The sequence below is a fragment of the Rhinolophus hipposideros genome, assembly GCF_964194185.1.
Source record: "Rhinolophus hipposideros genome assembly, chromosome: 19".
Taxonomy (NCBI): Eukaryota; Metazoa; Chordata; class Mammalia; order Chiroptera; family Rhinolophidae; genus Rhinolophus; species Rhinolophus hipposideros.
In genome coordinates this window covers 25286951-25299429 of record NC_138065.1, presented here as the reverse complement: position 1 = coordinate 25299429, position 12479 = coordinate 25286951, and the positions used below count along the sequence as shown (strand labels likewise).

General features: G+C 42.6%; 1 protein-coding gene across 9 annotated transcripts in view; it reads right to left on the bottom strand.

Moving 5' to 3' along the window:
• Positions 1 to 9824, bottom strand: part of CARMIL1 (capping protein regulator and myosin 1 linker 1) — a 381971-nt gene extending 372147 nt beyond the window's left edge. For 7 of the 9 annotated variants that reach the window (XM_081026679.1, XM_081026680.1, XM_081026681.1 and 4 more), the window contains exons 1-2: positions 9317 to 9824; positions 6012 to 6109 (exon numbers count right to left, since the gene is read on the bottom strand). In XM_081026679.1, coding sequence (XP_080882805.1) covers positions 6012 to 6109; positions 9317 to 9356 — 138 coding nt within the window. In that variant the 5' untranslated portion in view covers positions 9357 to 9824. The remainder of the gene's footprint in view (positions 1 to 6011; positions 6110 to 9316) is intronic. The other 2 variants (XM_081026678.1, XM_081026677.1) reach the window with 2 other exon arrangements.
• Positions 9825 to 12479: the final 2655 nt, after the last annotated feature.

The window sequence follows — 12479 nt, the reverse complement described above, 5'->3', positions numbered from 1 at the left end:
AGATGATATGTTGCCAGTGTGTGGCCTCCAATGCTGCCCACCACTTAGATAAAAACTACAGAGCTAAAGGGCCACTCCTAGGAGAGCACTCCTAATGAAGGGTAGCCTATTCCAGCCTGGTCCAGCTTCCCTTGAAACTGTCCCAAGAGATACCAGCCTGGGCCTGTTCCATCCCAATTTCCCAACCTATGGTCATTACGGTCTCTGGAGATATAAGTTTGGGAAAGACAGCATCCTTTACCTCATTCTTAGAAATGTACAATGCATACAGGTGTATTAAAGACTCTGAAAAGCCATGTAGAAAGAAGCCGGTTTATCTTTAACACCCTGGCTGATAAACTTATTTGACCCTAGAACACTCTTCCTCCGAGAACCCACGCATTTCTGATTTCATTTGACCGAAGCATACCTTAGGGATTCTAGATCTAGTCAGGTGCACCCCATCCTGCTAAACAGGTGCCACAACCTACTAATAAACCTTCTCGGCCTCATGGTGAACTGAGCTCAATCTCTCAATGAAGGCAGTGGGTACTTAGGCAGCAGAAGGATTGGGCATTTTCCGTGCCACTGGAAAATCCACACAGGGCCCCTTGGTCCCCTTCGCTTTATGTTGGGTGTTTATCACGTGCTAGGCACTGTGCTAAGCTGCATGTAAATATAGCCCAGTTAATCTTAAAAGCAACCACTTACAAATAGACATTGTTAAAATGTCTGTTTCATTAGAGAAAGGAATTGAGGCTTAACATTGTCATAAAGTGGCTGGGCCACACCTGTGAACCAGGTGTGGCACCAAAGTCCAAGTTCTTAACCACTGACCTCTACTGCCTCCTTAGAGAAGAGAGGATAGAGTTCATGTGAATGTTATTAGAAACAGGTGGGGAAAAGACAGACCTGTCTAACCAGTCCCAACTTTCATCTGATATGGCAACTGCAACAGAAGGAATCAGCTCTATGCCTGGCATTCTCCACTGTGCACACCTTGCTCCAGCCATAATGTTATGTTTCCCTAACATGCTAAGCTCCCTCTGGCTTCCAGGAATATTCTGTTCTATTTGTCCAGAACGTGTCTCTATCCCTTGGCTAACTCTGACTCATCCATCGAGTATCAGCTTATATCTCCCTTCTTCTGGAAGTCTTCCGTGACTCTCAGGCCTGAGATAGGGCCCCTTTGGGCTGTCACAGCCCCAATCACCCGGCTCAGAGCACACCTCAAAGCACTGCCTGTTGACATGTTTACCTCCCAGTAGACTGTGAGCTCTGAGTCCCATGAAGGTAGAATCTATGTGCATCTTGTACGTACCATTTGTCTGGCACACAGTAGGCATTCAATAAGTATGGAACAAGTTAATATATAAATCAATCAAACCAAATCAAATAAACACAGGGAGTACTGATCCTTCTAAGATCCACATCTCCCCAATCACTGCTTGAAAGTTTGCAACCACTGAACAGTCAGCCAAAGGATGCTTTCTTTTTATTTGGAGCATAATGGTGAAGCAGATATGCACTGAGTGAGGCAAACCTGGGTTCAAACCACGGCTCTGCCATTAATTGGATAATCTGAAATGAGTTCCTTTAACCTCTCTAAATTTCAATTTCCTCAAATGGAGATATAAATCGTCTACCTCATAGGGTTCCTGTAGGATCAAATAAGGAAATGCATTATTAAGTATTCAAGGCCTAGCACTTGGTCAATTAATACTAGCTATTATGGCCATGAGAAGAAGTAAGGTGAAGATAAACCCTCTACAAAAGATAAGCTAGAAATCACATAAAATCTCAAAGTATAAAAAGAGAAAACCAAGTAACATATAACACATTCCTGATTTAATAATAAGGAAGGATGCTAAGCGTGGTCACTGGGTAAAAAGAACAAGATCTAAAACTCAAAATAAATATACTGAAAATATGAGCCAACTCACCTATAACCTATCATTATTTCCCCGAAAATAAGACCTAAACAGAAAATAAGCCCTAGCATGATTTTTCAGGATGCTCGTAATATAAGCTCTATCCCAAAAATAAGCCCCAGTTAAGATCATCAGCCAGACGGATGCATTTAGTACGTCCGTTGCAACACAAGATGGACATATTGAATTACAAAATAATAATATTGATATATAGTTAAATAGTATTATTGACCCTAATACTTAAAATAAATGATAATATAAATTATAATTAAGTATTTGTAAATACCCAAGCAGGTGCCTTTGGACAAGAGATAAATGCCTATGTAAACAGATGAACTCGAGGCTTAATGCCAAATGACCAATCGGAGTACAGACACAATGCGTGAATAACATGCTCACTTGATAACGAACGGACGTCATTGTGTCTAATATGAATCTTCATAATTCAATACAGCATGTGTTGCAATGTACGTTCTTAATGCACTCATGAGAAATAAAGAAACATTTTCTGAATTTTGGTGCCTACAATTTTTCATCGCTTTTGTGTGAACCATCATTCTTAACTGTCATCATTTTTGTTGCCACTCCCGTCTTGTAAGTCTTCAATTAACACTTGATTTAATGATAGATTTAAAGGGAATATTTTGACCCCCAGACAAGATGAGTGCAAAAAGAAAGAGCAATTCCCTTGAGTACAAGAAAGGAACCGTGGATGACTCCCGGGGCAAGAATCTCACGGCTTTCTGCAAAGAGAAGTTGGATCTCCAAATAGTCAAAAATGGCGAGCAGAGTACGATAACTTCAGTCAACAGGTGGACGAGGGAAATTCTAAGAAGCACAAGTGTGGATCAGGTCGGCAACCATTATTTCCTGAGCTGGAAGACATCACCTGTGAATGGATTGCTGACAGGAGAGCAAATGCTTTGGTTGTGCGCAGGGCTGATATTCAAGCATTTGCCCTTGCAATGGCATCACAGTTAGAAACATCCCCAGAAGAATTCAAAGCATCACAACACTGGCTGGATGGTTTCCTTCAGTGATATGAACTGTCTCTAAGATTGACAACACTGTTCAAGCTGGAAGATACTGAAGTTATTAATCGTGCACTTGCATTCAAGTCCTTTGTTGATGGCATCGACTTTTCTAAATACCAACTCTCCAACAGGATTGCTATGGATGAAATTGAAGTGTTTATGGGCCAAGGATCTCAAACGACAATTGATCAGAGGGGAGCCTCATCAATCTACATTCCCTCCACTATTCATAAAAGTGTAAGTGTTACCTGTATTTTGGCAATTTGTCTGGATGGAAAGAAAGCCCCACCTCTAATCATCACTAAGGACAAGAAAGATAAGGTTAAAAGTGTCTCAGGCATTTATGTTCTTGAAACCGAAAAAGCCTGGTGCACACAAGCAGTTATAAGGAAGTGGGTCGATTTAATGCTGCCACTTGTTTTGTGAGGTGGCCAAAGAGGTCTGCTTAATCTGGGATTCAGTCAGCATTCACCACGCTCAAGACATGAAGAACTTCCTTGCAGAGAGAAGAATAGATCAAATAATGATTCCCACAGGAATGGCTGCCTATCTCCATACTCTTGATATCGCAATAAACACGCCATTTACGGAAGATTTGCGCATGGAAATCAATGACTACATTGAAAATAGAATGGAGAGAAATCAGTGTGGAAACTTGGTGAAGCCTAGCCTGCAAGAGGTCCTGACTTGGGTGAAGAATTCATGGGATAAAACCACTGACAGCTGTGTTGCCAATGCACTACAAAGCAGGCTACATGGACAAGAAATGCTCATTTAAGGAGAGTTCTGTTGCTGGACATGAGAGATTAGGGCCAATCTCTCATGGTTCTACAGGAAATGGAGTCGCAAGAAATTCAAGCCAGAATTTGGGGTTTGGAGAGTTATGATGATGTTCCAGAAGAAGATGACATGACTGTATTTGAATAAATGTAGATTTTTATACATGAAGAAATGAATAAATGTAGATTGTTGTACATGAAAAAATAAGACATGCCCTGAAAATAAGCCCTAATGAGTCTTTTGGAGAAAAATTAATATAAGACCAATCTTATTTTGGGAGAAATACGGTATTTAGTGGACTGACAGCCAAAAGAATGTCAGAAATGCAAATTATAAAGAGATCCTCCAATGTTTTAAGTAATTGAATTTCTCAAAATTCAGAAACTCCAAAATCAACAACTTAAAGAAGGTTAATTCATAGACCATCTTGCTGAAACTTGAAGTTTGTCAGACCTTGAATATTTTTATTAATAATTCCTGCCCATGCAAGTAAGGAAAAGTCAAAACAAGTTTACACTAAGCTACTAGAAACTGCTCAGATTCCAGATTTGGGGAGATAATTGCTTAAATTCAAATACACTTATAATCTGGGTACAACCTTAATCAACTCCAACTAATGTTAAGATGAACCAGAAAAAAAAGAAATTCTTGACATTAAGTACTAATCATAAATATTTTTAAATGGTGCTAACCTAATTTCATTATATTGGACATTTAAATTTGTCTTTGAAATTTAACTTTGCAAATTTTACTCATGACATGAGTTTGTTTTTAGTGTGATGAACAGCATCCATACAAAATAGCATCATGTACTGGGTTAGACTGTTGTGGCAAATAGTACTTGGCATTTAAGTTGTATAAAAATGGGTCCACCTTGTGAATATTTCATGTAAAAGAACAAATGACAGAAACAAAATTTCATCTTTCTACATGACCACCTCCAAAAAATACCAGAATCCTATAATACAACAACATTAAGTAAAATGTACTTTAAGGAAACTTACTCTTTGTTAAAGCCAAATAAAACAGAACGATGGCACCACTCATTTCTACTATGGATGACCTTAATTGTACAGTCTATATGAACACATTTTGTTGCAGCCCAAAAGTCACTCAAGCTTTCCCATTTCAATTTCTCTGCCATCCTGACTTGTACACACAGAGCACAGAGAAACAGAAGTCATCTATCACCAGGACAATCCTTACATCTACAGGGGAAGGCAGGCAGATATTTTTAAAGATTTTCAAGACATATGTTATCAGAAAGATACTTCAAATCCTGTACCAACTTCAACTGAAGAAACACATTAAAAACATCCTCTTTCAATGACATATACTTGATATTTGTTTTAAAACACTCCAGGAAAAAAAAAATAAAAACAAACCTGTGGAGAAATAGATAAAATAGTATTGGTGAAACACTGAATTGTTGTTGAAGCTAGATAAAAAGGTTCAGTATACTAGTCTCTACTATTACCTATGTTTAAAAATTCTCAAGGATAAGAAGATAAACAGAGTATTCTCTCCAACAAAAATAAAAACAAGACGAATTCATCAAAGCTTAAATTTAGATTTGTCACATTCTCAACCAAGAAACCACTAAAATACCACAAAAAGCTTTTCACCTCTCTGAAGGTACAACTCAGGCATGGACAACTGCCTAAAACTCTGTACCCAGCAAGGTTCAATCCTTCAGCCCCCACAGCAACTCCTCTCACAAACTGGATGGAACCCCAAGTCCAATCTCAGCACCCGCAGATGCTGCCTCTAGCAGGCATTTCCCTCTGAAACACCAAAAAAAAACAATGTTAAAGGACAAATGTTTTCTTCACATTCTCAGCTCATCACCCGCAAGATGGATTCGGATACAACATTTGAGAAAAATTAATCAAATAATTAAACTGACATGAGATGAATTTTTCTATATTCCTTCCTAAATCCTTACAAATAAGATTACAAATCAGCCACAACAAAGATAATAAATAAGGTCAATTAAACATCAAACTTTGATTAATATGAAAACAAGCTCTAGGAGATGACCTAAACTTGGGCAACTATTACAACTTTAAGAAATATAAATGTAAAAACTTCAATTTCTAAAATTTAAATTATTCTACTTTTAACTGTCAATGAATAAATACTCTAATCTAGGACAAAATGATCATCAGATCTTTTGAGCAAAATATAAAACAGAACTAGTGCTGTATGAAAATTAAGCAATCAAAATAATGGAAGGGAAAAACACTTTCATTTCTAACCATTTTCTTAAAAAAATTATAATACTTACCAGCACCTTGTTCTCAACTTTGTCTCCCTTAACTTCCAATTTTACTTTCTTCTTCACTGTAATTTTTATCTTTCTGCCAATAACATCCTTTATGTTTTCTGCAAGAAGGGTATAGTTTCATTATAATCTTTTATTAAGAAGAAAAAAAGCATTGGGGTGGAGAGAACATTTAAAGGAGTATTTTTGGTTGTGTTTATTGTTGTTTGTCCTTTTTTTATTATTTGCTTGTTTTAACAAGACTGATAGTTACCATTCACCAAGTATTTAATGAACACCTACTTTGTGCCTTGTACTGTGTGCTCAAATATAAAAGCCTATGACATAATACCAGTCCACATAAGGCATGACAATCTTGCTGGATAAACAGGATACACACACAAGAAAACGGGGGGGGGGGGGGACTGTCAGGCAGTATCATGGAGCACTACATTGCATGCAGACCATAAGCACAACAGGAATTCATAAACTCACTTGGATGGTTACCTCAGGCCCTCAGTGCCATATAAAGATTATCATTCTCTGTGAGTGCCTTGACATGAAGGTTAGGATATAGAGCAAAGACCCAGAGCTGGATCTGAAAAGTATAACCAGGGCAAGGTGCTCCTTGCCATCTGTTCTTCCAAATTCATCACAGCACAACACCCCAAAGAGTGGTCAAAGACAATGGAACAAGAGGATTGAGAGACATAGGAGACCTGAACTTTTGGATGGTGGCAGGAAGGTGTTCCTGGGAATCCCATGAGGACCCCAAACTAGACAGGTCCCAAACCAAACTCATCATCTTTCTCCTCCTCCTCTCACCACTATCTTCAACTTCTTTCTCTTAGATAGCCAGTCACCTATCTGAGAACTCCCTCCTAGAACTCCCTCCTAAACAGCTCCTGATCCCTGGGCTTGACCCTACATTCAAGGCCTCAGAATCTCTCACCAAGACAGAACTCTCTCGCCCCCAGAATCTCTCACCAAGACAAAGTCCAGGACCTTCAACCTAGTATCAGCCCCTATCCCCTCCATAACCAAAAGTGACCCTTCCAAAACCACAGGTCTGACTGACCATGTCACTCTTGGTCTATGAGTAGCAGTCATTTGGGGATGAACCTTGATCTTGTAGCATGTCATTCAAGGTCTTTCACATTTTTTCAACTTAACTTCTCAGCACACATCTAAAGACGCAATCATCCCTGTCATCTCCACCTTCTACAGCCTCAGGATTTTGCAAATATTATTCTTTCCTGGGATGTCCTTTCCCTATTCTCCTCCTGGCTACATCTGAAATAGACTTCAGAATATATACACATGAAAAGAAACTGGAAAGTTATACACCAAAAGGTTAAAAGTAACTATCTTGGAGTGGTAATATGGGTCACATATTCTTCTCATTCTTCTCTGCCATTAAATTTTTTTAATAGCCTGTATTACTTTCATAATCAGAAAGATACACAGTATGTTTTCAAATGCCTTGGGGGATTACTTTAAGGGAATATATTGAGGTTTTCACATGTTTGCCATTTTGGATTGATCAGAGCGCAACTCTTGTGAGCATTTGAAATTAGAGAGAAGAGCAGGTGCACAAATTTCCCCTATCCCAACTGAATTAGACCATGTAAAGGCCCAGAAAAATCAGATTGGGCATATCCCAAAACGTGTCACTTAGTTGAAAGACATGTGAGGTGGACAAGACTCGATAAACATAAAAATCCTATTTCTAGATAAGGGTTAAATTCAAATTTAAAAATATACCAAAGTACTTATTTTTAAAAAACATCAATAAACCAGTTGTCTCATTTCCATTCCATCCTTCACCACCCTTTCTCTTGAGTCTTAATTACCTATACTTTTCACTACCAGGGTCAGGACAACTAATTGAAAAATCTGCTACCCTCTTTAGTTATCCTTATCCCCTGGCCAGCTAAGCAAGCCCTCCCCTAAACTCTTTCTCAGGACCTCTAGAGGCAGCTCAGAACTCTGGGTCTGTTTCCTCTTCCAGGCAGAGTGTTGGAAAGGTCTCAGCCTCCAAGAACCGGATGGACCAGTCACTCCATCCAGCAAAAGCAGCTGATACTTACCTGAGGTGAGACTCCAAAGGGTTGAGGAGGGAGGAGGCCAGGAGTATGAGGGGGGGCGGAGGGAGCTACTTCATACCCTTAATTCAGGTAAATAACTGGTTGTTTTTTCCTTTCAATTCAACAAAAGCAGAAGCTTCCATACAAACCTAGCAACAGCTTCTTTCCATCAAGATTCACTTGCTGAGTTAAGAATCACTAAAGGAGAAGCACATAGTTCAAACTTTTGCAAAGTATTGTGGCTAAAAGGAGGAACAGGGGGCAAATTCCCCAGATGCCAATGAAAGGGCGATGAGAACTACTTCCTCTTGCTGTCAGCACCATTCAACATCATCTTACTTAGCTGTAGGCCGTGTAGTGTGCCAAGGCAGGGATAGTAAGGAATATACATCACTGGGGCTCAAAACACGAGCGCACAGACACGCATACCTTGTTACAACACGCTACACACACAGGCTTAAACGCTGCGTTTTCAGAACACTGTCCCCTTACCTCATTTTAGCTCTGCCATCTTAAGCCTCCAAAAAATTAAGTTAAACCCCCAAAGCATAAAATCCAGGCCCCCACCCTCTTCCGAAAAAGTAAGTCAAGGGACTCAAATAATGGGTCACCTGGCATAGGGTACCCCACACTGGTTCCCTAAGAGATCTGGGGTGGGAAGAATAGGTAGGGTAATTATTACTAAAATAAGGTTTTTATTATTAACCCTCAATTTCCTGGTCCTGTAACCCTTTCGCTCCCAGCTCGCTAAGCGAAGCCACGCCTTACCAAAGTAAGTCCTTACTACACTAGCATTCCCCCTCTTCAAATCTGCATGTCAGCGGGGCACCTCTTGTCTCGGATTGGGGGGCGGGGACGTGGAGTTGACCTACAGCGCGCTTGCAGGCGTCCAGTGCTGGACTTCCCCGAGTTGGGGCAGTGGACCGGACGCTGTAAAGGTTCTCCTCGCCCACAGAACTCCCGAGACCCAGGCAGCCATCTCCTTCCGCCAACCTTGAAGTCCTGGTCACCGCGGGAGGCGGCGGGCGCCCGATTCCCGCCTTCCCATCCCCCCTCGCCCCCGGCCTCTCCCGACTAGGCTTTCCAGGCAGTCAGACTGGAGCAAACTTCCCAGCGCCCCCGGAACCCGCCCAACCGCAGTCCGACCCGGGGCGCCAGACTGCGGGACCCCGGCCCGGGTGGGCAGCGCGGCGGAGGCCATGAGAGCAGACGTAGGGGAAAACCCACTCGTGCGGCTCTTACCTGTCAGCTCGCGGGGCACCTCGGCGCTCTCCTCCGCCATGGCTCCTCCGCGCGGGGACCGCAGGTACCACTCTGATCCACGGCCCCGCCCTCTTCGAACCCCTCGGTGTTTAGAGGCAAAAGCAGCGCGCAAATGAGAGAAGGCGAGAAGGCCCAGCGGAGAGACAGTTTCGCCGCGCCTCTCCCCCACCTAAATAAATAAATAGTTGCAAATCCGTGGTGGGCTTGCTGCTGCTGCTACATGACGCCTCCTAGCAGCTCCCGCGGCCGACGGACTGACGGACAGCTGGCAGGACCCTGCTTCGGCTCCGGAGGCTGCTCGGGCCGCGGGAACTCCTCCCGATCCGCCAAGCTCCTACGGCCCTAGACGCCCGCGGAAGGCGTGGGAGCGGCGAGGAGAGCGTGCAGCCGTGCGGCTAGGGCTGGGGCTTCTGGCGTTCCCGCAGCTCCGTTGGGCGGGGCAGCTCCTCCTCCTCTCCTCTCTTTCCCTTCCTCCTGCCTTTTCCCCTCCCCCTCTTCCTCCCCTCTCCTCCTGAGTCTCCTCCCCACCTCGCGAGAAGTGGCCCCTGCACTGGCCCTGGCGGCCTCGGCGCTCGGGCACTCGTTCCCCGCTCTGGACGCACCCCGGTGAGACGGTGCCAGGGCCGTGGCGGCAGTGCGCTCGGCCCCTCGTCGGAGCCTACCTCCCCAAGCACCTAAGCGTCTGGAGGTGGAGCGCGCGAGCCCGGGAGCCCTCTGCTGGCTGCAAGGGAGGAGAGCAGAGTGCAGGGGCCGCCCACGGGTGTAGGGCCAGGGGATGGGAGGCTACAGATGAATGCAGATTATGCAGACCCGTCTGCACGGAAAACGAGTTTTTCTGGGACTCTTTTACGCACTGTCCTTGTTCAGCCCTCCCTGTGACATGTTGTCGTTTCATCACTGTTATTAGTTTTCCATGTCTAGCGAGCAGGAGCTACCGTATAAGACCGGACTTATTTTCGGGGAAAAACGATAGACAAAACCTGTAAACACCAATCATATGTTGAAAAGAGACGGTGTTCAGCCGGCGCTCCGCAGTCGCCACGTGTATTCACAGACATTCCAATAGTGAAAGTGCCTGTCACTCGCGGGGAACCTCCTTCAACCCCAGGGCTATTCCGGCAGTGAGCATATTCACCGAAGCCGGAATCAGCCTGCTGACCGGTCTAATCCTACTTGTCCAACTCCCTCCGACTGCCCTGGGCTCCACCTCAGAGAGAACGTCAGGGCCAGGAACACCTGTGAGTGCCATAATTGCTGCCTTATTTCCCAGCGGCTGAGAATATTGAATCAGGTTGCGTTTTTAAAGGACAAAAAGGGGAGGGAGAGAAGGAAAAGGGATCCCCCCATTGAGTGTCAAGTTTTTCACTGCTGTCGACCTTGGATCCCAAAAATAATTTTCAGCCTCTCAGCTAGGCATTACCATCAGGGCATTTAGCAATCTGGCTCCTTCTCACCCTTCTAACCTCTCCCACTCCCTGCTCTTAACCACCACACTCTCCCCAAGACTATTTGCTATTTGTTTTTCCCTGCCCGATCAGGTTATCTGGTTCTTATCTGTGTTTCAATCCCAGCCTAATGTGTACTTTCTTGGTGAACATTGTCCAGGATTTTTCAGATCATTGTGGTGCGTCTATTCAAAACCACTAGAATATATTGCCTGAAACACTCTTTTGTAAGCCCAACCCAAACCTTGCTTCATTGCCTGTGTATTTGTCTAGACTTACTAGTTAACTCTTGCATTGTTCCCAGAATTTGGGTTTCTCTGTCCAAGAAGGCAGTGTGAGGGCAGGAATTTATCTCAGACTTTTAAACCTCCTTAGCAGACTTGTGCAAAACAGGTGTTCAGTAAACATTTATTTTTTCTTTCTTTTCATTTTTTTTATTAAATTTATTGGGGTGACAATTGTTAGTAAATTTACATAGATATCAGGTGTACAATTCTGTATTACATCGTCTATAAATCCCGTTGAGTGTTCACCACCCAGAGTCAGTTCTCCTTCCATCACCATATATTTGATCCCCTTTACCCTCATCACCCACCCCTCACCCCCTTACCCTCTGGTAACCACTAAATTATTGTCTGTGTCTATAGTATTTCTTTCTCATTTGTTTGTCTTGTTCTTTTTGGTTGATATACCACATATCAGTGAAATCATAGGGTTCTCTGCTTTTTCTCTCTGACTTATTTCACTTAGCATTATACTCTCAAGATCCATCCATGTTGTCACAAATGTTCCTATATCATCTTTCCATAACGCCGAATAGTATTCCATTGTGTATATGTACCACAACTTCTTTATCCATTCATCTATTGAAGGACATTTTGGTTGTTTCCATGTCTTGGCCACCGTAAACAAAGCTGCAATGAACATTGGAGTACACGTGTCTCTATAGAGAAATGCTTTCACATTTTTGGGGTAGATACCCAGGAGAGCGATTGCTGGGTCGTATAGTAATTCTATTCCTAATTTCTTGAGGAACCTCCACACTGCCTTCCATAGCGGCTGCACCAGTCTGCATTCCCACCAACAGTGTATGAGAGTTCCTTTTTCTCCACAGCCTCTCCAACACTTGTTACTATTTGTCTTATTGATGAAAGCCATTCTGACTGGGGTGAGGTGATATCTCATTGTGGTTTTCATTTGCATTTCTCTGATGATTAGCGATGTTGAGCATTTTTTCATGTGTCTATTTGCCATTTCTATGTCCTCTTTGGAGAAATGTCTCTTCAGGTCCTCTGTCCATTTTTCAATTCATTGTTTGTTTTTTTCTTGTTGAGTTTCATGAGTTCCTTGTATATTTTGGATATTAGCCCCTTATCAGAGGCACTGTTTGCGAAAATCTTCCCCCATTCAGTTGGTTGCCTCATTATTTTGTCAATAATTTCTTTTGCTGTGCAGAAGCTTTTCAGTTTCATATAATCCCATTTGTTTATTTTAGTTTTTACTTCCATTGCCTTTGGAGTCAAATTCATAAAATGCTCTTTGAACCCAAGGTCCATAAGTTTAGTACCTATGTTTTCTTCAATGCAGTTTATTGTGTCAGGACTTATGCTTAAGTGTTTGATCCATTTTGAGTTAATTTTGGTACATGGTAACAGATAACAGTCCAATTTCATTCTTTTGCACATAGCTATCCAATT